Source organism: Phodopus roborovskii, unplaced genomic scaffold, assembly GCF_943737965.1.
Source record: "Phodopus roborovskii unplaced genomic scaffold, PHOROB, whole genome shotgun sequence".
Taxonomy (NCBI): domain Eukaryota; kingdom Metazoa; phylum Chordata; class Mammalia; order Rodentia; family Cricetidae; genus Phodopus; species Phodopus roborovskii.
In genome coordinates this window covers 7,029,344-7,056,287 of record NW_026125506.1, presented here as the reverse complement: position 1 = coordinate 7,056,287, position 26,944 = coordinate 7,029,344, and the positions used below count along the sequence as shown (strand labels likewise).

General features: G+C 51.1%; 1 protein-coding gene across 1 annotated transcript in view; it reads left to right on the top strand.

Annotated features, from left to right (window-relative positions):
- Fbxw8 (F-box and WD repeat domain containing 8) overlaps positions 1-26,944 on the top strand; it is an 86,963-nt gene that overhangs the window by 15,181 nt on the left and 44,838 nt on the right. Inside the window, exons 3-5 of the mRNA XM_051176519.1 lie at positions 7,703-7,867; positions 11,453-11,541; positions 21,737-21,894. Coding sequence (XP_051032476.1) covers positions 7,703-7,867; positions 11,453-11,541; positions 21,737-21,894 — 412 coding nt within the window. The remainder of the gene's footprint in view (positions 1-7,702; positions 7,868-11,452; positions 11,542-21,736; positions 21,895-26,944) is intronic.

Genomic DNA, 26,944 nt, shown 5'->3' with positions numbered 1-26,944 from the left:
TTGAAGTTTCTGTAAGTCACAAATCTGTCACCAAGTAGGTCTGAGCAGACTCTCATGCCTTGACTCCTCGGGCTTTTGTTCCCAGCGCTCTGACCGTCCTGGAGGCTGCCAGGGTCCTGTGGGACACTGTAAGGAGTACGGTTTTCCCACCCGCCGCCAGCATGATGTCTGCAGTTTCCTGTGGACTCCTCTGCACTCCTAAATCTTTAAAAAGAATGTGGAAGGGGCTGGAAAGGTTGCTCAGCAGTCAGCAGTTGGGAGTACTTGTGGCCCTTGTTCCCAGCCCCCACATGACGACTTACAGCCATCAGTTCCAGGATGCCACCTGCAGGTGCCCTCTGACCCCTGCAGGTGCCAGGTGCAGGTGGTGCATGTGAAAGCACACAGCTAGGACACACACACACACACATACACACACACTCTCTCTCTCTCACACACACACTCTCTTTCTCACACACACACACTCTCTCACACACACACACTCTCTCACACACACAGACTCACACACACACACTCTCTCTCACACACACACTCTCTCTCTTATACACACACACACATTCTCTCACACACTCTAACACACTCTCTCTCACACACAAACTCTTTCTCTCTCACACACTTTCTCTCTCTCTCTCTCTCTCTCTCTCTCTCACACACACACACACACACACACAGTCAATTAACTGAGGAAACTAGAAGGAGTGCTGGGATTGGACACAGTGGCCCATGCCTGTGTCCAGGACCGAGGCGGCTGAAACAGGCCTGGAGACCTGTGACAGCCTGGACTACACTGCAAGAGCCTGTATCAAAAACACCACCAAAAGCTGGTAAACACCAGAAACCATCCCTCTTCAGAGTTACTCACGCTGCTATACAACAGCACTTGGTTTTTCTCACAGAAACCAAACAATTTTGCAATTCTAAAATTGGCAGTGTTCTCGATACCCATGTTAAAATATTACCTTTTAAAATGCTAGGAGTCCTGTGGGCCTGGAAAGGATGGACACAAAACCATAAACAGCAAAACGTTAGCACTGTCAGATTGAAAGATGAGAAAGACCACAGAAGGCAAGAGACTAAGGTGGTGAGGCGTGCAGAAGTCCTGAGGTAGGTGGGCTGAGGCTGTCCTGCAGAGCATGTCTATGGATGAGGACTGGCAGGAAGGTCAAAATGACTGGGCTGCGGTACACACACAGTGGCCAATCTAACATATGCACTGGGCACCCCGTACCTGTGTTCATGGTAAGAGACCTTTGCAGATGGGTCCTGATGAGAGAAAGTGGCTATGGGGTACCCAGACAGGCTAATGCAGGTAAAGGGCAGGAGCTCACATGGGGACAGATACTGTAGACGCTCTGGCCTTGAAGGTGGAGGAAGGGACCACACGCCCAGAACTGTAGATGGTTTCCAGTGGCTGGAAAGGTAACCATAGCCTCCAGCAAGGATGCTGGATTGACAAACACTGGCTCCTACTCCCGCCTCCAGGAGCGAGAGGGATGGTTTGTGTGGAGCCCTGTGTCTGTGGTCCTCGAACAGCCATGGGAAACCGGTGCAGGACACTGAGCAGAGGAGTGAGCACAGGAGAGAGGGAGACTGAAGGCGTTCTGGGTGAGGTAGGGAGGCCTTGCGGTGCTGAGGACAGCAGTCACGAAGGCTGTCTCTGTGTGGTGGAGGCATTGCTTTGCCTGCTCTAGGGAGACCAGTTCAGGCCGTGGATTCTTCAGAGAAGAGGGCGTGGTGAACTGATGAGGGTTATACAGTACAGATGGGTGGAGTCAGGATTGCCTGCCAGCTGCAGGAGGGGAGAAGGAATGGTCAGTTAGATGGCTGGGAGCAGGGGACTGCCATTACCTCAGGAGCTAGTGTGGGGTGTGAGGCTGGAGTTGAGTCCCAGTCAAGCCCTGGGTGCTGTCAGCACATGGGTGTCAGTTAAGCCGGGAAACCAGAAGAAAAGGGACCCGGGGAAGAGAGTCATGAGGGTGATAGGGATGACTGACAGTGTGAGGTAGAAGGAGTGTCACTTGCTCTTCTTGTCACTGTTACCAAGTATGTGACAAGCAGCTTAGAGAGAAAGGATTGCGTTTGGCTCAGAGCATGAAGCCAGACCCTCCTTACAGAGAAGGCATGGCTGAAGGCCGGCCCATGGCGGCAGGAGCAGACAGGGACTGTGCCCCGCTGGTGTGGCCTTTTGCTCTAAATAAATCATCTGCTGCAGGCCAGCTGGGGCTGTGCTCCCTAACACGGTGACCTTGGTGTGCTGGGGACAAAGCTCCTAGGTTCAGGAGCACAGGGAAGGTAGCTGAGATGAGGGGACATGAAGCTGCCCTGCCCCCTGCTGTACCCTCAAGTGGACCTGGAGTGTGGACCTGTGGCGAGAGCCATGTTCCCTGCCTACTGGTGAGCCTAATCCAGGCAGAGCTGATGAAGCCAATTTTTTTTGAGTCAAGGGCTTTTTTCCCCTCAGTGTGGCAATTCACAGCCACGCTATAAAGCAGACGCTGGGGCCACTTCTATCAGCCAGTCCTTGCAGCTGAGGCTCACTCAGTGGGGCTTTGAGTTGGGCCATTCCAATTCTGAGCTTTTAAAGGCCATTCGACCCTTTGGAAAATGCCAGCCATAAACTCACTGGATTGTAATATAAGTTAAGGACTCAAAACCGTGAGAGAGGCTGCCCTTTGGTGGGACTCTTCCAGATTTGCTTGTGAAAGTTTACATGGGTCCTTCTGTTTCTTGGAGCTAAGTTCTTTCTTTTCTTTTAAAAAAAAAAAACTTTTAGTTTTTCAAGACAGGGTTTCTCTGTATTACTTTGGAGCCTGTCCTGGAACTCCCTCTGTAGACCAGGCTGGCCTGGAACTCACAGAGATCTGCCTGCCTCTGCCTCCCGAGTATTGGGATTAAATGCGTGTAACATCAATGCCTAGATTCTGAAGCTAGATTCTTAAAGGCTGTCTGTCATTTTCTCCTTTAAAAGGACGGCATCCCTTTTCGTAGTTTGCTGATGACTCTGTTGGTGCACATCTGTCTGTAATACCTGGTTGCAAGTGCAGTCATGATCCTGTGGATCATTCTCAACCAGCCTCGTATAAATACTCAACGGGTTATGTGTTTTTCAGGACTTAAACTTTATCCTGAGTATTCATTTTTGCAGAACACAGCAACAAAACACCATCGTGTTCTTGGTTTCTGTCCTGTCTTTCTGTCCTGTCGTGTGCTGTGCAGACTTCGGAGTGTTTGCTAACACAGCGTGGTGTTTTTCTTGGAGGTGGTTGTAAAACTCTGCTTGTGGCTTCCAGAGTCCGTCAGGTTCTCAGAGCTGCTTCCAAAAGACTGTTTGGTGTAGCCAGTTCTCCTTTGCAGTCTCTGTGCCCTGGAGATGCTGGCCTTTGGGGAGGAGCTGTGTGACCACTGAGTCTCAAAGGCCCTTCCTCCCCCAGGCAGGCAGACGCAGGCAGCGCAGCATGTTTGCCTGAGGCCCGGTTTGGGCAGCTGGAGGTAGGAGCTGGGGGGAGATCGTTGGCTCAGGTTGACCTGCAGAGCTGGGCTGAGATACGCCTAGTGTAAAGATCTAGAAACAGGTGGGTGTGGCAAACATAGCCTGGTATGCCCTTCGTCTTAGAGATGAACAGCAATGACAGACTAGAGGCCTCAGGAGTCCCAGAAAAGGGTTCTGTTGCTCAAACCAGAGTTCTCTTCATTTCCTCAAAACTTGGCAGCACTCCAAGAAGCCAGTGCCCATTGAATTTGCTTCCGCTGCCCTCTGTGATAGGGTCCCGGAGCTATCCGTTGTAAGCCTTCTTCAGTAGTTGCGGCTGGCTATGATTTTCATAAAAGTTTGTCTTAGAGTGTTTTTGTCCCAAAGGGTGTTGAATTCTAAGGGTCAGAGTCCATGCCTGTGTCAAGCTGGTCCTTTGTCCTTGGAGAGCCCAAGTGTTTGTCACTCCTCATTGTAACTGCATTAGATCCCAAGCTGTAGTGGCCTAAAGGGAGGCACCTTCTACTCCAGAGTGGAGTGTGGCTGTCCTACCATGGCTGACTCTGCCCTCCGTCTCTCCTCCTGCCTTGTGCTCAGCCCCGTCCTGGCATAGACAGATGAACACACACTGCTGGGTGTCATGGGTAGGCTCAGCTGTGGACCGAACACGCCAAAAATAAAGCCACAGTGTTCTGTCTAGTAAAACTGTTTCCTGGGCTTTATGGTCTGACCACATGTGCTCAGATGAGGGCTTATCTGGATCCTGTGGCTGAGGTAGATGAGTGTGGCCTGACAGTGTGGTTTAGTGGATGTGACAGATGGTGTGGCTGTGCCAGCGTGGGCTGTGTAATGGGTCCATGTCAGCCTGGCCCCGAACTTACAGAGATCCACCTTCCTCTGCCTCCTGGGTGCTGGGATTAAAGGTGTGCACCACCACTGCCTGGCATTAAGCATATTTTCTAGTGTACCATTTTACTAACAATTTTGAGTTATTTTCTTTGTTATAGTATTAGCACTATTATTATTTTCGGTGTTTTGAAGTGGGGTCTCGCTGTAGACCAGGCTGCCTGGAATCCAGTGCTGGGGTTTAGGGGTATTCCACCAGATCTGGCTTTGGCTCGTCTCTTAACAGTTGCCTAAGTTACAGTGAGTGCCCTTAGATCAGCCACCACTCCCACTTCTATGCTCCGGGCCCTGCTGTCTGCAGACTTAGGTGCACTTGGCTGTCGGCGCCCACAGGTTTCTGAGGCTTTGTTCTTCAGAGTGGATGATCTCACCTGGCCAGCTGTTTTCTGCCAGCTCAGATTGGCCAGGGAGCCCTCTAGTGAATATTTGCTGCAGTTAACTCTGCTCTCACCTCAGACATCTCCTTGTCGATGTTCTGTGCCCCTGACTAGACTCTTCTTCCTGAGCCTGGCCCTCATCGTGTCTTACAGCTGCTGTGTTTTGCTGTGTCAGGTCTCCTTCCATGTGTGCTTATGTGTTTCGTACTTGATTCTGTTTTGTTTATAGTGGACATTTAGGGTGAGGGCTGTGGCTCTGTGGCAGAGCCTGTGCCTAAGCATTTAGCTCCTGCCTCTGTGGAAGGGGCGGACTAACTGTTGTCTGGGTGTTACTCTGGCTGTGGCCCTCCAGACTCTGCTGAGGTCACAGTTCTGCCTTATCCCCGGCTTTATGCTTGTGCAGAGGCTGATGGGCTTCTGGAATCTAGCGGTCAGGGCTTTCTTACCACCCCCTCCAAGCACAACCCCTGTTTGTGGTATGCTAGACTCCCAGAAATTTGCAGGGTTTTTCAAAGCTCTGTGGGTACTCCTTCACCTTTTTCCTCTTGAGCTGTTTGGTCAGCATCTTGTCAGTCACAACATCAGAGCCTTCCCAAGTGCTGCACTGTTAAAACAACTCCTCCTTCAAGATAGGGGCTTGCGATACTTCTGGCAGGCTCGTAACTCCCTATAGCCCAGGCTAGCTTTGAGCTCACAGCGGTCCTTCTGCCTTAGCCTCCTGAGTGCTGGGAGTACAAGTGTGAGCCACTGTGCTTGGCCAGCAGTGTTGAGCTTAGTTAACACTCTGTTTGTTACAGCTGCCCTGCCGGTAAGACAGATCAGATAAAGCCTCCACAGTGCTTTCCAGCAATCTGCCAGGCAGGTCAGCCGCTGCCAGCTTTGTAGAAATTCGGTTTGGTAAGCTCAAAGCATTCATGTCCCGTGCCCCTACCCCAATACTGCTGGTTGTGTAGCTGTTATAAATGTGGGGCTGTTAGTTTTCAAGGACCTGAAGGAAGAGGTCACCCAAGTTCAAGTCCAGCCTCCCAGTCCTTACCAAGCCCAGTCTTTCTTTTCCCCTGGTCTGTTTTTAAAGACAGGGTGTCACTGTGTAGTTCTGGCTAGCCTGGATGGAGCTCACTGTGTAGACCAAGTTCACCTTGAACTCACATATAACTGCCTGCCTTTCGTGAGTGCTGGGGTTAAAGGTGTGCACCACCACACTCTGCCTTCATCCTTTTTCATTTTTATTTTACTGATTTATGTATTTATTGAGCACTCTGTCTTTAGAGCATTCAAGCTTTTCATTACTTACCATGGTCCTGAAAATGTCAATTAAAAAAGAATCTGTTGATGCATGCTCAAGTGTGGGTGGATTCGAGCCACAGTTTACACAGTAGGTCAGAGGCCAACCTCAGGTGTCTGCCCTCCTCCCCTTCCATCTTGAGTTAAAGACTTAATCATTGTGTGTATGGTGTGTGGCTGTGGTGTGCATGTTTTTAAGGTGCACGTGTGTGTATGGAGTGCATATGTGTATGCTATGTTCATATCACAGCATGTGTATATGGAGGTCCAAGAACAGCTTTGGAGTCAGTTCTCTCTCACCTTCATGTGGGCTCTGGGGAGCGAACTCAAGTTGTCAGGCTTGTGCAGCAAGCACTGTACTACCGAGCCGTCTCACTGGGTCCTTGTTCACACTGTGTGAGGACTAGCTGGTCCTCGGATTTCAGCCATTCTCATGGCTTTCTTTGCCTCCCACATTTCCATTGGAGTCAGGCCGCTGCATCCAGCTTCATCTGGGCTGCGAGGATCCAAACTCAGGTCCTTACACTGCAGCAGACCCAAACCCACCAAGCCATCCTCTCAGCCCATGTTCCTTTTCCCCTTGTGGTACTAGCCAGACCTAGAGCCTCACACACGCTTGCTAAGCCTCTACCACTGAGCTACAGCCCCAGCCTGACCTTCATTTCTGGGTGTGTTCTAATTGCCACTGTGGAGGAGCAGACTTTGAGACATTTGCACACCCCCATCCCAGCTGTCCCCCTCAGTCATTTACTCTTCCTTCCTCTGCCAAGGTCTGACGTGGCCCCAAGGAGTGGTAACAAGTGTAGGTTCTTATAAGCTGCTGGCCCTCTCTGTTTACCAGGAGTGAGCTTCGGTGTCAGGATGGCGGCAAACATGGCCTCCGACTTGCATCTCCAGTGCACACCATAGGTTGTTTTTTGTTGATCTGTGGAGTCAGTTTTTATTGGCCCTGAGCTTCCATGTTTTGTACTCTGGTCAACTTTGTGCATTGTGCTGTGAGGAAGTAAACCAGCTGTACTCGAATGAGGGCTGCAGAGCAACATTCTGAGAGCTAAAAAGCCAGTTCCTCCTGATAGATACTGTGGGGACTGGAGATTTGTACCAGATGCAGCAGTCATTTCTCCACTATGCATTGTGGTCCTGCTCAACAGCTCGTGTCATATTAATACTGTCACTAGGCTTTCATCTGTACATGTAAGAGTTCTCCATGTAGCATAGATTTGAATTTTATGCCATCAGACATTTACTTGATTAAAGCCTTTCACATCACAGGCCATCAGACTCTCGATTTGTAAGATGGCCATGCAGATCTTTCCACACACTCTTCCCGGAAAGCTCAGTGTGCGTGTGTAGTGTTTACCGTATTCAACTCTGTTCTTTTAGCATTTTGTGTATTGGTGCATTTTTTTTCCTCTTTCACTTGTTAGATGATAATTTATCACGCCATCTAAAATGTAACGTTACATGGTAGTATAACAGTTTTGAAATCTTGAAAGATAAAACTGGAAACATTTGCTAGTGTTTTTTTCCACCTCAGAGTGTTTTGTTAATGAGGCGTTTTATGCTGCCATAAGCCTGGGGTTATAATATAGGTGTTGATTGATTTTGGATGGTGAGGCCTCTCTAATTGCAGATCTTGACATTTGCGTCCCTTGTGTTGTTCTAGGTGAGCAAGACATGGAAGGTGATCGCTGAAGACGAGGTGCTGTGGTACCGGCTGTGTCAGCAGGAGGGGCACCTTTCCAAGAACAGCATCTCTGACTACACCTGCTGGAAGCTCATCATGCAGGAGTGTCTCGCCAAGGAGCATATGTTAAGAACCAACTGGAAGGTAGGCAGTGGCCGGTGGTATCCTTAGGCAGACAGCCTTCAGGGACACTGGCCAGCAGGCTGAAGTTGTGGCCTGAGGCTCATTTCCAGAGTGGAGGGAAGGGAGCAGGGTGTGCCGAGCATCTCCGGCCTCCTCTGACTGCCAGTTTCAGCATCTCTGTTACGGTTGCCCCTCTCTCATCCTTGGGCCTACGGCTTCCTCCTGCTGTGCAGGAAGGGGTCTGAGGTGGGCTGTGTGACACCGCCTTTCCTGGCTGGTTAGGGTCACTGGAGTCTTGCTCTGTCAGACCCACCCCTTCCCCCCTGCAGAGCTGCTACTGGAGAGGTGGCATGGTGCTGAGTGCTGTCTGCTCTTCCCTCATGTGACCCTTGGCTCGCCGCCTTGGCATTTATCACTTCGAGGCTCTGCAGAAATATTAGATCACAGCTAAGCATTTGCAGAGAAGCATTTCTGGAGGATCAAGCTGTCAGGAAGCGTGTTGCAGGCCTGTGTGAGGTGCAGCAAGGAGGTGGTGTGGGCCAAGCTGCTTTTTTACCTAGGCAGCTGGGAGTTCACCCATCGGAGGTGGGGTAGAGGCGGGGTAGAGCTGGGTCCTCCTCTCACTTCAAGGTCAATCCAAATAGATTTTTGAGGCAAGAAAGCCTGCCCACCTGACTAGGTCTTCTGATGGGCGGGCGGGCAGGCAGGCGGGCTGACAGAATGATCTGTGAAAGAAAGCTGCTCAGACGAAACCAGGCTTGCTGCTGGGCCCGCAGTCCACCTGAAGGCAGAGGGAAGGAAGGCTGAGAGTTAGCTGGGCCTTTTTGCCTTTCTGTCCTGAGATGTGGGAACCAGAGAGTGTGCTTGGCCCTGGCGCTGAATTCAGGGATGTTGGAGCTGAAGGAAATCAACAGCTCTGCTTATGCTGCTGCTTCAGGGTGTGGGGTGGGGTGGGGCAAAAGGAGGAGGGCAGGGCGTCCTCGTTTGAACCAGAGATGGTAGAAGTAAAGAGCATTTGGCATCCCGTAACAGTTCACAAGGAAGATGAGATGTCACCCAGTGTCTGTTTACTGCTTAGATGGGAAACAGCACATGAGGGGCTTCTGGCACCCTGGGTCACCTCCCAGAACAGAGCAGTGAGGACCATTGGTGAAATTCAAGTGATGGACCGTTCACTAAGGTGGACATCTTAGTGCAGTTTCGGAAAGAACCCTTCATCGCATTGACAGTGCAAAGGGCATTGTGGCAGCTGTCTAACCTCTGCATGCTTCCATCCTCGTCGGCTGGCTCAGAGTAACACTGCTCCCAGGCCTGTGGCTGTGGGGAAGGTGAACCTAGGGATGGCCTACCTGCTAGTTCGGGAGAGGGTGGGCAGGCAGTTGGCGTGGTAACTCCCAGGTCAGTGTCTGGAGACCCCAGAAAGGCCCCTTGGGTTCTGAGGCTAGGGCATGAGCCATGAGTGCTTGTCTACTTGGATCTGCAGTTCAGAACTGGCTGGAAACGGGTTGATAGGTGGATAAGGTTGCCACGAAGCTTTCTTCTGCCGTTTGCCAGCCTGACGTTCTAAGATCTGCCCAGAATGAGAATAACCAGTGTGGTTTGGAGCCTGGGGTGGGAGGGCAGCTATTTTACTGAGCTCAGTGAGTGCTGGGTTACAGCTTTCATCTCTGGCCCTCTGCTTCCTCTCAGTACCTTTCCCCAGATGTGCCCTTCAGCCCAGTTAGTTCCATCTGACAGTCCTGGAGATCTTCTGCCCTTAGGCTCTAGACTTGGTCGTTGTGCAAATCCTCTTGCCCGCTTTCAGTGACATAGCTGTTTAACAGCTGTTGATTTTAATGGAATGGATGCCACCACATCTTTCCTAATGGCATAGTAATCACAGTGGCTAACAACTGGGGGTGGTGCTTATGCATCTACGGTTAACCAGGGGCCAGGCCAGAAGAGCTGACAGTTCAGATAATGGAGTACTCGGGAACACCGTGTCTATGCTTACTACGTCTGCTTCCTACACAGATGCTCGATATCCCTGAAGAGTCCCTTCGTTTTTACTTAAAAATAATTGATACGTTTTCTGAATTTGACAGCAAATAACCTGTGTAGTCTGGAGAGTGATGTATGATAGCTATACTTTGGATGTTGAATGAATAAGTTTATTGAGTATATAACAAACAAAAGTAAAGGAATAAATAGTGGGTAGAGAGAAGCAGCAAGTAGCAAGATAATCAAGGCAGGCGCTCACAGCATCTAGCAGGGACGACTGGAGTAGCCCGATGGAGGGAGCTGTTTAAAGGCAGCGTGGTCAGACCGTGCCTGAAACACCCAGCAGAAATGGACTGGGAGGTTTGATGGAGAGCTGCCTGTGTGGTCAAGCTTCCCATAATATCATAGCGCTGTCCAGGGTCAGCCTCCAGCTTCCCTTTCCATGCGTGTCTATGCCAGAGGAAAATCAGCGGTGTCACCTTTGTGGAAAGACTTTACCTCCTAGCAGTTGGCTTGGTAACTCTTTGGTAACCAGAGCTGAGGGGTTTATTTGTTTCTTTTTTTTTTTTTTTTTTTTTTTTTTTTTTTTTGAGCAAGGTCTATTATGTAGCCCTGGCTATCCTAGTACTTAGTACTTACAACGCAGACCAGACTGACCCCAAACTCACACATAGCCCCTTGCCTCTGCCTCCCGAGTGCTGAGATTAAAGTTGTACACCACCACACCCAGCTTAAGGATGAGATTCCCACCCCCACCCCCCCATCCCCTCCCACCCCACCCCCCCACCCCCCCGAGACAGACAGGGTTTCTCTGTGTAGCCCTGGCTGTCCTGGAATTCCATCTATAAACCAGGATGGCATGAACTCAGAGATCGGCCTGCCTCTGCCTCCGCCTCCCAAGAGCCAGGAAGGATGAGTTTTTAATGCCTCAGCTGCTCGCTGTTTTTCCCTCTTCCCAACAGGGAACCAGGGCGGTGCTTGGGTCTAAAATGGGGAGGCAGTGTCTCCATGTCCCTCTAGAGACCGTTATCAGTGAGTTCAAACAGCACCTGACAGTTGGCCAGTCTAAAGACCATTGCAGTGATCATGGAAAGTAGCCCAGAAGTCACACAAGGGCACACAGCTGGGACCTGCCTCCTCCTGTCCCTCTCAACACCCTACCTAATGTTCCCAAGGAGCAACCCAAATTCAGGGTTAGGCTGTTCTCCAAAGACCATTTCCCTGAGAAGTCTGATGCTTACCCAGAACGGCATCTTTCTGTGTCCACTGTGAGCCTTCTCTTTGTTCTGGAAGTTCTTTACACCTCCATCCACTGAGTACTTCCTCCTAAGGGCTGAACTGCTTACTGGCCTTGATGCACTCACTGCTTCAAGCCCTTCCATGCGCAGGGACACTTCCCTGTGCACATACTTCTTCCTACGTGGTGGCATTCGGGGACAGGCCTGCTCCATGCAGTGCCTCTGGTATAGGCTCACCGCGCATGGGGTTGCCATTTTATCCCCGAGTGCCCGTTGACTCAAGTATGGTCCACGCCGATAAAGATGGCTATGACATGTACGAGAAGAGCACATTATCAAGGGCTACCTTAAGACTGCTGTAACCACATTCACCCTTTTCCTCACACAGAATCGAAAAGGTGCTGTGAGCGAGCTGGAGCACGTTCCCGATGCCGTTTTGTGTGACGTGCGCTCTCATGACGGTGTTGTCATCGCAGGGTAAGCAAAGCTAAGCTCCATCTCATCTGCTCAGGCTGCGTCTCCACCCTCTGCCTCTGCCCGAGCACCCTAGCTCGGCTGCATGTAGGGTTCTGTCCTAGGGCCTGGGAGCTGGGAGCTTCACGGTTGTTACACACACATGTGCATATGGGTTTCTTTAGTGAACAATCGGGTTAACTTTATTGAGGGTTAGGATGTCTCTTGAGCTAGTATCTCAAAATGCAGACTTTGCAGACTTTGGCAGACTAAGGTTGTGTGCCAGAAAGCGCACAGGGGAGTGACGGAACCCCTAGTCTTTGGAGTCAGTGGGCTTTGTGGGAGGGGCTCCTGCTGCAGGGCTCCTGCCTGGAGGAAAGTGGAAATTAGAGCCAGCCGTGGACCTACACCGTCAGTAGTCTCTCAGTCCGTCCTTTGACTGTGCCCCTTGGTAAGTAGCATTCCTCAGTGAGCGTTGTGTGAAGGCCGGCAAGATGGGCCAGAGTCCGAGTGCTGCCAGCAAACCTGACTGCGGCCGAGTCTGCCGCCCGAACACCCTCAGTCACTGCACATTGGTGGAAGGACGGGGAGAACCAGTTCCTGCAAGTTGTTCTCTGACTGCATACGAGCCACGGCACGTGCACTGCCCTCAAACAAATGAAATGTTAAAAAATTAAAGCCAAAGCACCATTTGAATTGAATTCCAAACAGATTATTCCAATATTTTATGGCAGACCCTGCCACAATTTTTTTTTTGTTATACTTTATTTACTTGTTTGTGTGTTTTGTGTGTAGGACTCATGTGCCACAGCACATGTGTGCAGGTCAGAGGACAACTTGCAGGATTGGTTTCTCCTGCTACTGTGTGCATCCTAGGGATCGAACTCGGGTTGTCAGGTGTGGTGGCAGACACCCTTACTCACTGAGCCATTTATTCACCGGCCTCAAGTCCTTAAGAAAAACCCCTCAGCTCTTACATCTGAGTAGGCAACCTGCTATCTGTCTGTCTGTCCGGCTGTCTGTCTGTTCGTCTGTCCGTCCTTGTGAGGTGTGGTTCTCTGAGCTCGTCCTCAGACCGGTGATATCCAGGCGGGGTTACAGTACTCTGACTTCAGGGTTCTGCCTAAGCACTGCAGTGCTCAGGCTGGAGTAAGGGTCATGGTAGATTGGAGGTGGAGGTGACTCTCCTTCCCACGTCCAGTTAGACCTTCTCTGAATGCACAGAGCCCCAGAGACAGTGGCTCTAAGGCTTTTCCCTCCCCCTCCTTCCTCTCCCTGGGGATCTGCCCAGCACTAGATAGGCCACCAAAGGCCCCAGCCATACCAGTGTTCTGGGGATCGATTGTGTGAAACTCGAGCGGCGGGTCAGAGAGCTCCTGGGCTCCTTTCTCTGAGAGAAGCTCCACTTGATGGCCCAGTCCGAGACTTTGCGATGTTGCTTGTGTGCAGAGCATCTTGTGTTTATCATTAAAATTTTATCCGGCGGTTACAGTGCTTGTTTTCTGGGTCAGCTCTTGAATCCTTTTCATTTGAGACAGTGGTGTTTGTGGTTACCTCATTCCCAATCAATGCTGTGCTCTCCAGGCTCTCTGCAGTTGAGCATCCCCAGGGAGCCTCTTAAAGAGACAGCGCTGCCTCTCCTTGCTTTCCCTCATGCTGATCTCCTTGCTTTTGTTGTTTCTCTTTGTTTGACAGAGGTAGAGCCTGACTGAAGGCTGCTGCGATCCATGGTTCAGCCTGTGAGATCTACTCCATAAGGGTGGAGTGCAGGCTTGCTTCAATCCACCGTGGCGTTCTCTGCTCTTGCTCTGCTCAGGCTGCGTAGCCCCAGGCTGGCTTTTTAAGAACTAACTGATCCCTGCCTTCCTGACAAGGGTTTCCTGGCTGAAACTGAGTTGGGCCACGTGTTCCCAAAGCTGTCCACTGCCCTTGCCTCCTTTCCTGTCTTTAGGCCTTCTTGATCCTCCCCTTCCTAATGTACACACTCCTGTGTGGTCGGTGGCTAACTCCTAACTCAAGTGCACTGTGTATTTGCCACACTGGCCACTAGGATACGGTAAATATACCATGGCGTTTACTCTTTCAGTCTCAAGTCAGTGAACTGTAGTAATTTCTAGACTCGGTAGCTGCTGCTACGAATTCCAGAACATTCTCGACACCCGACAAACCCTCCCCTTTCCTGTTTTTTTGTTTTGCTTTTCAAAACAGGGTTCTCTGTGCAGCCCCTGCCGTCCTGGAATTTCGGTAGACCAGGCTGGCCTTGAACTCAGAGATCCATCAGTCTCTACCTCCTGAGTGCTGGAACTAAAGGCCTGTGCTACCACACCTAACAACTCTAGTCCCCATTCTTGATGGGCCATTTCAGCCCTGCCTCCTTCCAGAGTATTCTTGACTGAGAACTGCCTCCCTCTTGGTGCTCGCTCTTCTCATAATGTTGGTGGGAGATGGAGTATACAGGGAAGGGAATCTTATGGCTGTTCTATCTCCCCAGGTACTTTTGTTTGTTGTTTTAGAGTTCCTTAGAGAAGGAACTTTAACCTTTGCAGCATAACTGGTCTTTTCAACAATTTGTAAATGTCTTCTAAAATAGAGTGTGTATTGCTGTTACCCTGGGGTGCTGTGTAGGGCTATGCACGCTTTTGTATTCAGTAAGTACCAACATTTCATACATAGCTCCTCCTCCCTCCTATCATACTCCACGTTCCCTGGAAAGGCAGAGAAATATGTGGGATATTTTTGTTTGTTTGGTTGGTTTTTAGTCTTCACAACTCAAAACCCTGCGGTTTTAAGCTTGGTCTTGTCCAGGGCTCTCAGGTGTAAGCAGTGGCACCGTGCACACAGGCCACCGTTCCATCTCCTCTTAAGTCTCTCACAGAATCATTTTTGTTCTCTTACGATGCTAATGAAGTCATTTTATTTTTGCAGACGTGCTAGAGAGTGACTTAAGTCCCCCTGAGTCCCCTGATCCTACAGCCTGCACCTGTGACTTGCTGGGCCCTGTGTGTTAGTTTCCAGGCTGATTTCCTACTTACTTTCACATAATAACAATCAAAGCCATATTGCATATTATTATTTTTTCTTGCATAGTCTCTCCTTGTTACTTTTCAGTATTTTCTTAGACTTACTGCAAAATTCCTCAGCTAGTTCCTAGTTTTTTCCTTCATTCACTCAATGGCAGATAGTAAGTAAGTCACTTCCTGTTTCCTAGATGTTCTGAGAAGTGTGTTGGGGGATGACATCGGATGTGCACACACAAATTAGAAGGCTGTGGTGTCACCGGGCTACACAGTCTCTTTGGGACAGCTGTGTGTGGCTGCTGAGAGCACTGTTGTGTGGTACGTGATTGTGGTAGCGTTGAGTTATCCCAGTGCACGGTGTACATGGTGTACAATGTTTCTGTCTCTGTTGTGGCGCCACAGATAGCCTTTAAAATTATAGAGCAGCAGTTGCTGCGTAGACTTCATGTCCCTTGTAAAACGTGTGTCCACGTTAAAGTGTTGTGCTGTGCTGATATTTTTTTCTGGTTGGAATCCCTTAATGTAGCTTAGAGCAGTTTTATATCTTCCAGATTCAGAAACTTTGAAAGTTCTTTCATAGCCCTGAAGTTTTCCTGTTCGGAGTTCCCAAGCCATCCCTTAAGCTTGCTGCAGCACACACCTTCTTACTTCTTGATAATTCCAAAAACACCTCTGCCCTCGTGCCTCTGGTGGCTTTCTGGTTCATAATGTGCCAGCCTTTCCGAAACCTCTTGAGCCTCTTGCAGTTTGGTCTGTTGACTGAACTCTTTCTGAGGTGGCAGGGGTCACGTGGTAAGCATCTTTGGGCAACAGCACTTGCTTGAGCTAAGCATTCAGGAGACATGGAGAGTGCGTCCCAGAGTCCCAAATGAATTGTCCCTCGTGCCTTTGCTCCTTTCTGTGGGTCACTTGGCCATGAGACCAGCATCCCAGAAAACGTGAGGGCTAGCTGAGGCTCCTTCCACAAGGACCAGCAATTCGGACAACTCTGTTTCAGCTAAAGCTTCCCACTTCTTAGGAAAGCACTGTGTTCGAGGGCCCTCCAAATACAGTTCCTTCCTGTCCTGCAGGCTCAGTGTCCACCTGTGTTCTCCATGCTCTGGCCTTGCTGTGTTGGCCCCAGCCTGCCTTCTGCGCCACACTTCATCTGAGAGCTGGATGGCAGTGTATCAGGAAATGTCTAGTTTGCCTCTTTCTTAATTTTGTAGGTGACAACTCATAAAATTTTAGGATGTTCTTTAAATTACATGTTGGAATTGGAAGTGTAGCTCAGAAGAAGTGTGTTTGCCTAGAAAACATGAAGTGTTAGCTCCAGTCTCTAGCACAGAGGAAAAGAACTTGAGTAGTATTCGATATAGTCATGGAGGAAAATTGAGAGGAGCCGGGAGCTGTGACAACATTCCTGTTCTGTGGGGACTGGGCCATTCTTCTCCCCAGTGGCCCAAGGTGTGGGGCCACTTAGTGTGGCCCAAGGTGTAGAGCCACCCAGGTAGAGCCTAGAGGTCTGGGGAGCCAAGCCTGGGCTCCTCTGAGGCCCCAGGCCAGCTCTGCCACCATTAAGCTATTAGCTCACCAAAAGCTTTTAGCCATGCCCAGGAGTGTGTGGTGGTGTGCAGTTAGCTCCCCCTCGCTCAGGATCACATGTCTGAAGTGTCCCATTTCCATCAGTTAGCTCACTTTCTACTCACACTGGAGGACTGGGTCTCCCAGATGTTTAAAAGTATGCAGCCCCTTTATGTGCTGAGGGATGCTCAGTCTACCTAGGTGCTTCTCCCTGGTTTCCATGGTCATCGTGCTTGGTTCCTGCCTTTCCTGGGGGAACCCGCAGCTGTGTATCCACATTTCTCTCCTGCAGATGGGGTTGAAGGGAAAACTGTATCAGTAAGTGCTGTAGAAGTTAACTCTTCCTTTACCTAAAAGTGCTCTGCTAGCCTGTTCTAGCTCTGTCCTTAGAGGCAAGGGCACAGGAGGAGATGCCTGAGAAATACTGGCTTTGTGGCAGCCAGGTGAGTCCTGGCTGTGTCCCCCACTGCAGGCTTGGTGCAAGTTTATTTTGTCGTCTGTCCACAGGGTCTGGAATATCAGCGTTTGTGCTTGGGACCTGGAGCTTCTTTAGGTTCGGAAGCTCATAAAGTCTGAACCACTGCTTGATGTCATCTGCCTCAGGCGTTGTTCATAGTGAGAGACGTGTAGCAATGCATGTTTAAACACAGTTGTACGAGGTAGGTTTCCTTACTGACCAGTATCTTTCCTCTACTTTCTTGGTGAGCCGAATCTTTCTCTGCGCTGACTGCACGTCAGCATTGCTAGAGGCTGTGCTCTCAAGCGCTGCGTGTTTACCCTGAAGTTTAAAATCTTTTCTGTTGAGGAGCTGACCTTCTCAGGTGTGGCAAGGCCCTGCTTGTGTCATGAGGAGGCGGAAAGAGTAGATGATCCCTGCCTGGTCCCCAGAGTCTCCTGGGAGAGCAGGGTTTTGTAAGTGAGGGCTGTTGATGAAGTCCTCTTCGCTCTTGTCACCATACTTACACTTCGCCCGGACACGCTCCCCAGCTCGCCCCTTTCCTGGCAGCTTTTCCTTTCAGCCTCGCCTCGTATGGATTTTGTGCAGCTGCTCATGGCTCTGGGCTGCTTCCCATTAGGGGCTCCATCATGACCCACTGGGGACCGCTTTTTTAAAATACTTGGAAATTTATTTATTTTCTGCTGTGAGGCGTGCGTGCTCTTCTAGTAAATAAGTCTGAGGTAAGCTGCTGATGCTGGACCAGAGGAGAGCTTTGCATTTATTACATCTTTAATGAAGGCGCTCCAGAACGTCCTTAATAAATACTGATGAACTCATGGCTGCATTTATCCATCTCTGCTTCTCCAGGGAATTATGGGAAGGGCCACAGCTCCAATAACTCTGCATAATCATCATCGACTCTGACTCTATTGATTGTCATTAACCAAGATGTATGGAAAGCAGTTCTAAGTGTGCAGTGCATGTACCACACAAGGGCCATTAAGATGTTCATTATTTTTCAATTGCTGCGTCTTACGCTCCCCTCGATGTTTGCTCTAGTGCATTTCCACAGAGTGGCTGCACTGTGGGGCCGAGTTCATTTTGTTAATTGTGCACTACAGCAGTCATGTTCTGTAGAAAAGGGTAAATACTTTGGATCTTATTGATCACTACAGCAAACTCAGAGCAAGTGAAGAGCTCTCCAAACCTGTGTGTGTGCGTGTGCGTGCGCTGAGGGTGTAACTACCCTCTGGTATGTGGGTGCTATGTCTCAGCAGCTTTCGGCCACATCCACCTTCCCGGTCTCCTTCAGGTCGCCATCAGTGTGGGCCCCCCCTGCTCACAGCACCCCTTGCATAGGAGCAGTTCTTGGGCCAACACAGGCTACAACTGCTGGTGGCTGTGGAGTAGCCTGGGAGATGCTGGGGAGTGGAAGCGGAAAGCAGGGGACAGGACACAAAGGAGAGCACCCCAGACTCAGGCCCAGGGCTAGACCAGTTTCCTCCGGGGAGCCCACTCCAGCTGGTCAAGAGGGTTGTCAGCACCAAGGAGTGCTCGGCTGGGGGGGGGGTGCCCTCTGCACTCCTAGGCTTCACAGGTCTTTAGTGACCCAGTACAGCACGCCCGTGTCTTCCTAGTTGGGGGAGCACGGCAGTGGGGCCCGTGACTCAGGGCTCCCAGTGTTCAGAAGCAGGTGCTGCTGAGGCCCGATCTGGATGGAGTTGGGGCTTCATTTGGGAATGGCTGAAACAGGGTCCGTGGAGGAAGAAATTTCGATGATCTTTGAATGAAATTGGGTGTGGAAGGCACCCCACCCATGCTCCGGTTCCCACTTTGCTGCTGTCTGACTTCCCGTGAGATGGGGTGGAGGGACTGATGGGGAGGGGGGGGTTGTGTCCTGCCCAGCTAGGCACAGTCTGCAGACCACAGATTCCTTGTGTCTGTCTGACTTGCATGGGGCTGGTTCTTGTGAGCCGTGTCTGTTGCGGGCTGAGGGAACCAGGCACTTAAATTGTGCCTCAGCCCTCTTCCACCAAACCCACCTCCACTTGTCCAGGTTGCTGGGAAGAGCCGAGAACCCACTTGTGTTTGATGACTAAGAGCTGGCACTGGGGAGGAAGTGCAGCCTCCCCTGCAGGGTGTCACCCCGGCCGGGTGTGGAAGGTGGTGCAAGGTGGGACCAGTTCCTGTATCCCCTTTCTGCTGGCCTTTTGCTCTGAAGTCATCTGCTGGCAGAAGCACATGTTAGCGAAAGCTCTTCAGTGGTAATCATTTTAAATTGGCAATTGCCCTGGTGTACCAGGGAGCCTGGCTTGGGAGTCGGCTGCCGTCTCTGACCTCCATATTTAGAGGTAAGCACCTTGCCAGGCGTAGCGTGACTGGGAAAGCAGGTGGTTCTCTGTGACCCTGGCCCATGTGCAGCTGAGCTGCATCCTCATGAGCTGTGACAAGGTTGCCCACGCTCTTCTGTGCCCATGCATCAGCTAATGTGGTTGTAGCTGTACTGTGTACACTAATTACAGCCATCAACGCCAAGGTCCAGAGGCTTCCCGACAGTATGACTGTCACACTGGTGTCTTAATTGGTTGAGTGTAATTGTCATTAGGCGGCAGTAAAGCACCTGGAGCCTTTCCCGCCTCCATTCTCCCATCCCCCCTTGCTCCTGGCCATTGTGAGTTAAGCACACTTTAGACAGCCCTTGGGAGTTCATGCAGGTCCCCCTGCCCTAACTAGTGTTGTGCATTGGTGAAGATGCCTGTCTGCAGCATGCTTCAGCAGGCACCAAATCCTCTGCTGTGTCCTTTCCTCCCTTAGCCGTCAGAGCCTGCGCATGTGCCCTACAGCTCTTGCTCAAATGGGAAATCTGCCTCCGCAGTGACAGGGGCAAATGCTTGTGATTTGCATGCTTCTTTGGCTTCAGAGAACAGTTAATTCAAGTGGCTGTCTGGAAAGTTCCCTGTTTATGCAAATAACTGGGTTAACTGATGTCTCCCTGGAAGGAGACACAGAAGTCTAAGGAGAATTGCCCGTGTTCTGGGCACTGGAGGCTGCTGGTTGGGAGCAAGGGCAGCTGCTGCCACCTGTGAGCACACTGCTGTGACCTGCCCTTCCCACACACCACTCCCCTGTAGCATTGGCTGTGTGTGAGGTGGAGAGGCAGGGCCAGGTGAGGAGGTGAGGCCAGCTGCGGAAGGCACCCAGCTGTGAGTCATCAAGGCCGGCTGACTGCAGGTGGGACAGCCAGGAGACTAGGGTGGCCCTGGGATGGGTGGGAGAGCCATGGTGTGTGAGTATTGGAGGGGATGGGGGAGCACAAGGGAGCTGGGTGTCGGGAAGCCGGGAGCCTGCCAGCCAGAGCCTCGGGAGGAGCACGTTCCTTGTCTGGTGTCCAGGGGCGGAGTGAGTGCAGTGACTTAGCTGTGCCCTCGGGGTCCCTGCCCTGCTTCCCTGCTCAGCTCCCAAATGGGGACATAGCGGTGGTGTCTCACACAGCTCCTTTCTGTGTGGCTCAGGTGAAGCTGTTTTCCTTGGTGTTTGTTACTGGAGCCCCGATCCCTCAGAGCCTGCTCCCCGCCCCTCCCACTGCAGCCAGGCCTGCCCAGAACAGGAACAGGCTTTCCTTTCCCGAACCTTTCTCTTCAGCTTGCTCTTCCAAGTTGTGGTTCCTTTCATTGAGTTGGACTCAGTCTAGACTCACATGTTCGCCTTGTCTGTAGCTGAAACAGTGGCTGTCTCTTCCCGTGAATAACCCAAGCCAGTCTGCGGGTGCTGAGCCTGGTGGAGGCCAGTTTGTGTGTGATTCCTCATCAGCAGTGGTCGTCCAGAGCACTTCCTGAAGAGCCTGTCACTGTGGCTGTTCAGGGCCACATCAGTGTGCAGCGCTGGTTCTGCATTGAGACTGTTGAGGACAGTCAGGAGGGTTAGTGACCATCCCAGCTCCCGAGGCAGCAATCCAGTGTTGGGACGCCTCCTACTGTGTGCTCCTGACAGAGTGTTGTCTGCACCCTGTGCTGCAGAGGGAGCGCATGCACACATCACTGGGGATTAACAGTTGGGACCTGCCGCAGTGTGTTATAGAGGAATTCTCCCGAGTCTGGGTGCGTACTTCTCATTAAGAAATCTTGCCCTGGCTGGCTGCGATGGCTGAGGAGGTAAAGCACTTGTTCTGAAAAGCCTGCATCTATCTTTGGAGCCACATGAAGGTGGGAAGAGAGTCCACTGGCAAAGTTGCCCTCTGGCTTTCACACGTGTGCTGTGGCATACATGTGCCCCTCCTCCGTGGCATCCAGATAAACATGGATCTCTCACCTGACACTGGCCTTCTGAAGCCACCTCAGACACGCGTGTCCTAGGTTTGGGAGATGAATAGAATGTGGTTGAGGCCTCCTAGAGTCCCTGCCTCCCTGTGCCCCTGTGAGCCGCCCCCACGGGTGCTTCTCATCGCCCGCCCTCCTCACCAGAGGGATTCAGGAGGAGGAACGTAGACCCCTCAGTAACAGGCAGTGCACAGCTTCATTTGGTTACCCCATCATCCTGGGGCTTCGTGACCCAGTGGTTCATCTGGGAAGCGGCCAAAGCCACGGCCCAGAGCTAGTGTCCCTGCTTTCTCAGCAGGCAGGCCAGGCACCTTTTCACGAGAAGGCGGCAGTGCCTGAGCAGACTGATGTCCTCAGGGGCCCTAATCAGTTAGCTCTGCTCCTGGAGGAGGTGGTGTGAAGAGCTCCGTCTGCGGGGCTGTTAGTTCCCAGTGTCCCGGCCGCACCTGCGTCTCTGCAGGCCGTGTGATGGGAATGCCAGCCAGCATGTGTCGTCCCTGCCTGTGATTCCTAGAGTGGGAGGGGCGAAGGTGACAGCTCGGTTATGAGGAGGGAGTACGCCATCACAGTACTTGTTCCTTTCCCTTCCTTCCTTCCTGAGACGGGGCTTCTCTGTGCAGCCCTGGCTGTCCTGGAGCTCTCTGTGTAGACCAGGCTGGCCTCCAACTCACAGAAATCCACCTGCCTCTGCCTCCTGAGTGCTGGGATTAAGGGCAGTAAGTATCGTCCTTGTGCTGTGTCCACATCTTTTGTAGTTCAGTTGACACCTCCCCGTTAGTCCCCCATGCAAATGGCCACAGCAGCAGCACTTCCTAACCACCTCACACACTGCTGTGTGTAGCCCCCAGATTTCCCTCGGAACCAAGGGTATTCTTCTCTTCCAGATACACTTCAGGGGACGTAAGGGTGTGGGACACCCGCACCTGGGACTATGTGGCCCCCTTCCTGGAATCTGAGTCTGAGGAGGAGGAGCCTGGAATGCAGCCATATGTCTCCTTTGTGAGGATCAACAGCTCACTGGCAGTGGCGGCTTACGAGGATGGTGAGTACCCCAGTACCCCAGCTTCCCCCTCCCCGCCCATGTGCAGAAGAAAGCCTCATCAACTGCAGCAGCTGCAGCTGCTCCCATCTCCTCTATGCATACACATTCACATGCTCCCTGCCTCCACACATAGGCATATGCACATTCACACACACTCTGCCTCTTCCCTGGGAACACGAGCACATACACATCCATGTACTGCCTTCTGCCTTTATGTGAAGAAGCTAGCCAGAAACCCTGGTCCATTAGTAGGCATTGGACATGGTACCCATTAAAACTGCTGTTTAATTCATCCTGGAACCATGGAGCTGGGTACCAGTGCCAGGCGTGATGAGGTTGGCCGGATCATCTTAAGCAAATGGTTGTGTATAGTTTAAAATATTAAATGTACGTCTCCTCCTTTTCCTATATCCTCGGCTCAAGCTAAAAAGGATAGAGACAAGGATGGAGAGGTGATCTGACATGGGCAGGCACAGAACTGACCATCAGCGCCTGCCTGCGCCTGGCACTCAGCCACCAAGCACAGCTCTTTGTGTGTTGTCTCTGCCTGAAGAGAATCCTGAGTGTGTGTGAGCAACTGTGGCTTTACAGAACTGTTACTGGAACGATGGGACATGCGATGTTTTAGCTGGTAGAAGTGATCACATCGCTAGCCATGGCAGCCTGCCTGCCTATTGCTCGAAGCCCTGGTGTCCATTGTGTTGGAAAGTCTGCAGCTCCGAGAGCCTTGCCGCCCCACCCCCCACCTCCAGCTTGGAAGTTGCACCACAGCACATTTCAGGGACTCAGTGTCCATGCCAGGGTTATGCAGATCTTCAGGCATCGTGCTGTCATTTGGCACAGAAGGGTGGAGCGACAGTAGCCATTAGGAAATTTTACAAACATCTGATATTCAGAGCTGAGAGTAAATGCGGGGATTTAAAAGTTGAGCAGAACTTTGTACTTTATTCTTCTGGTTTAATGTTAGTAGACATCACAGGTGGACATTAGCTGAGTTGAGATTTGGGGTGTGGCTCAGCATTGTGCTTGCCTGCCATACATGACGCTCGAGGCTCAACTACACCTTCTTCAAAGCAGTAGCAACAGCAACAGCAACAGTATGCTGCTTCTGTGGCCTAGGTAGGCTTTTCCATGTGTGGTTGCTGATCCCAGGTGAGCAGTGTAGCCTCAGATGGAGCATGCTTGTTGCTTAGTCTCCGGCTGGACTGGCCGCTTTGGAATCGCTTCCTGTCCTGCACTCTTGAATGGCACAGACTCCTCTGCTGTTGTGGAACTGAAGGTTTGAAGCCACAGTTGCTGTCCTTCCAGGTCCACTGTTGTCTGGAGCAGTACTGCTGACAGCAGACATGGAGACGAGACTCTCATAGAGTGAGCACTGGCCTCGTCATATCTGACGAGCTTGCCGATAGAGCTGGAAGGAAAATCAAGTGTGCTGCAAGTTAGGTGTGCAGACAGACAGACAGGCAGACAGTGATGTACACAGATGTGCGTGCATGCAGACACAGGGAGTCTGGGGCATGCTAAGTAGGGTTTCTCTACTGAGCTGCACCTGGTGCTGACAGGAACATCTTTGGCCCATTGTCACCGTCATTGCATAGAAATAAGTGAGCAACCCGGGCATGACACAGAACTTCCTTTAGAGTAAATATTTGAACAGGGGATTTCAAAACATATGTCAAGTATTTTGCTTAGAAATCTTAATTCACCCAGGAGTAGTGGACATCTTTACTACCAGTATTTGGGGGGTAGAGGTGGATGGAGTTCTGAGTTTGAGGCCAGCCTGATCTACTTAGTGAGCTCTAGACCATCTGGGGCTACATGTTGAGGACCTATCTTAAAAAAAAAAAAAAAATTATAAAGTTCAAACAGCAAAGCTGTTAAAAAGGGAAAAGAAACTATTCAGGGTGTTCTGCAACGCCTGGGCCCTCTCTCATCTTCCTAGGCCAGCTTTGCCCACTTGGGTGTGTCGCGTTGTTTTTAACCTAAGGACACACCATGCTGATACTCTGTGTTGCTCCTGCCTCTTCTCAGTGACATGCAGTGCTGTACCAGGCCACATCTGTTGAGCCCTTATTGCTGCACATCTGAGCTACTGGTATGGGTGTTTTGCCTACACGTATGTCCCGGTGCACCACCTGCATGTAGTGCCCATGGAAGCAAGAAGAGAACATTGAGTCCCCCGGAACTGGAGTTACGTACAGTTGTGAGCCACCATGTGGCTGCTGGGAATCAAGTCAGGGTCTTTGGAAAAGCAGCCAGTGCTCTAACGACCGAGCCATCTCTCCAGCTCCCACCTCTTGGCTTTTTGGTGTAGCAGTATATCCTAAGCCCTCATTTTTCACATCTGTGTAGCCCTCCTTTTTGTATAAGCTGGTGGCTTACTGACAAGCAGGTGTGTCTGCACGCGTTCTTCCAGGCAGCCGTGCAATGACAGGCTTTGTATAGATTCCTTTCACATGTGTGCAGAGAAGTCGTTTCCTACAGGAAGGGTTTCCCGGCAGGAGAGTGAGTACAGCTGTCCGCTGTCTTCTACTCTTCCTGCAGGTGGGAGTGGCCCCTCTGTCAAGTTTGGGGTATCGATGGGTTTGGTAGGGAATGCTAGATGACTGTGGTTGTACTTCTCCTGGGGGGCAGGGTTGAACCGTTTCTTACACATACCCATACCTGCTGCCTTCTGTTTCCTTTGTGGTTATGTCGTATTTAAATCCTAACCTAAATCCATTCTGTAGAGCAGTAGGAAGGTCAGACCTGAGGGCGGTGGTCCCTAGCACCATGGGACAGGCTGCCACATCCCACAGGTCTGGGTTTCCAGATCGGAGTGGTCTGTGCTTCGACTGCTCGGGGGCCACCGTTGACTAGTTTGGTTACATCTTGTGCTTTAGGGTCTCAGGTCATGCTGGCAGGCAGTCACTTCGCTGTCCTTCCAGGGTTCAGGATTTGCCTCAAAGCTTTGGTTTTGTCCACTTCAGTGTGAAGGCCACCCCTCCTGCTGGAGCTCACCTCTCATGCTAGCAGGCTTTAGCAATTGGATCAGGTTGTCAGGATTTCCATGGTAGATGGCAGCTTCTGTCCTTTTCCCAATCCCGGGTGGCCTTGTCCTCAGACTCACTTGGGTAACAGATTGACATATCCCTGAAGGGCTGACTCGGAGCTCACAGGTGTAAGATATCAAACGCACATTCTCCTTGTTCCCTTCCAAGAGCAGTGGCTGATGCTTCTTGGGCAGAGACGCTAGAAAAGGACCTTGTGGGGTCTGCTGTGTGCCGTTTGGGGAGTTAATGAACTCCAGCCCTCTCGTTTTGCCTAAGTGAAGTTTTGAGCCATTGAGAACCAGGCCCCTTGATGCAGCTGCCACCTCTCTGTAGTGGGAGCCTCCCTGCAGGGACCACAGTGGGAGACAGCCCTTCAGCACCCTTTCCTGAGCTGTATCCTGAGGAGTCTTGCACACGCACCTGGGAGCGGGGATTTGGCAAGGCCATACACAGTTGTGATTTTTTGAATTCCAACCCACTGGCCTCATATTTCTTGTGCCTTGTTTCCAATTGTCAGCACTGGCCACCCTCCAGTTTGATTTTACCACTAATTGTGCTGCACGTTACCATCCCGAAATGAATCAAATCAAAATGCTTTTCCTGGAGCATTAGATAAAGCAAGCGAAGGTTCTGAGTAATGAGCAGACGCTGCTAATGCGGGGACAGCGGGGACCTTGCCAGGACGCCATCTGCTCCATGCCTGCCTGCCTGCCTTTGGCCTCAAGCCACGACATTAGGAGATGGCAGTGCACTGGGACCCATGCCCGCTCGAGTTTCCCCTCAAAACCCACTCTTTGGTGAGAGGTGAGATTAGACACTGTTCTCTGAGAAAAAGTTCTGTCTACCTGCCTGGGGGAGAAGAAGAGGCAAGACCTGGGGGCATCAACTCCCAAGACTTTGACAAGTCAGGGCAGGGTCATTCAGTCCTTTCATCCCTGCCACATCCCATGCAGTTGTCTGTCACACAGACAGACAGACAGACAGACAGACAGACAGACAGACACACTCACACACGCACACAGGCCTCATTGTCTGCCTGGATCCTGGTAAGTCATTTCTCATTTACCAGTGGATCGGTGGGGGGGGGGGGAGCGGTCTGCAAGCTCCTTCAGAACTATAAAAGGTGGTGTAAGAGGACCATGGTTTGCTTAGGCAACTTTGGGGGGGGGGGTGGCTCCCAAGATCTGTTTCTAGATTTGTGTTTAAAGACAGTGAGTCAGGTTCTGAGGGTTCTGCCAGTGTTGACTGTCAGTGGCGATGCCTAACTGCGCTGTGTGGTTTACTCCTCCCCTCTGGCCAGAGCTGGAGTTGGTGATGGTGAGGTTCCTGTGAGCTGGGAGTCGCCTGCCGCCTCTGCCTGAGGATTGTGGAGAACTTCTTTTACTACCCATGACCTTTTTCTTGTCACTTTTCTCTTCAGTCCTAACTGTCCTGAGGCTCAGGAAAAACAACAGAAAGTGAAAACTGCCAGACTTTGTCCTTGTAGAAGATGAACACATTCATGTATTCACAGCATTTCCATAACAGTGGGGGTGATAGCCAACTTAGGATATTCAGGAGAGAATTAACAAACAAGTGTGTAGTGGCTAGTGGGTTGGCTCCGAGGGTAAAGGTGTTTGCTGCCACACCTAAGGCCCTGGGATCTTCCCAGAACCATGTGGCTATGAGAGAGAACCAAGTCAATGCACATACATCCACACGCATGCACACACACACACACGCACATGCACACGCTCATTCTCTCTTTCTCTGTCTCTCTCTAAGCGTTGTCAGTCTTTAAGTGCAGAATTCAGAGATGAGATGTTTTAGAAGTATTTGAGACATTGAACTTTTTTGTTCTTTTGAGACAGGCTTTCTCTTCGTAGTCCTGAAGCTCACTGTGTAGACCAGGCTGGCTTTGGAGACACTGAACTTTAATTGACTAATGCTCAGCGCATCCTAGGGTATTCAGTTTTGTTTAGACAAGCTGTGGAAACTGTAATGTGTTGAGTGCTGAATCAAACTGTTGCTTTGAAGGC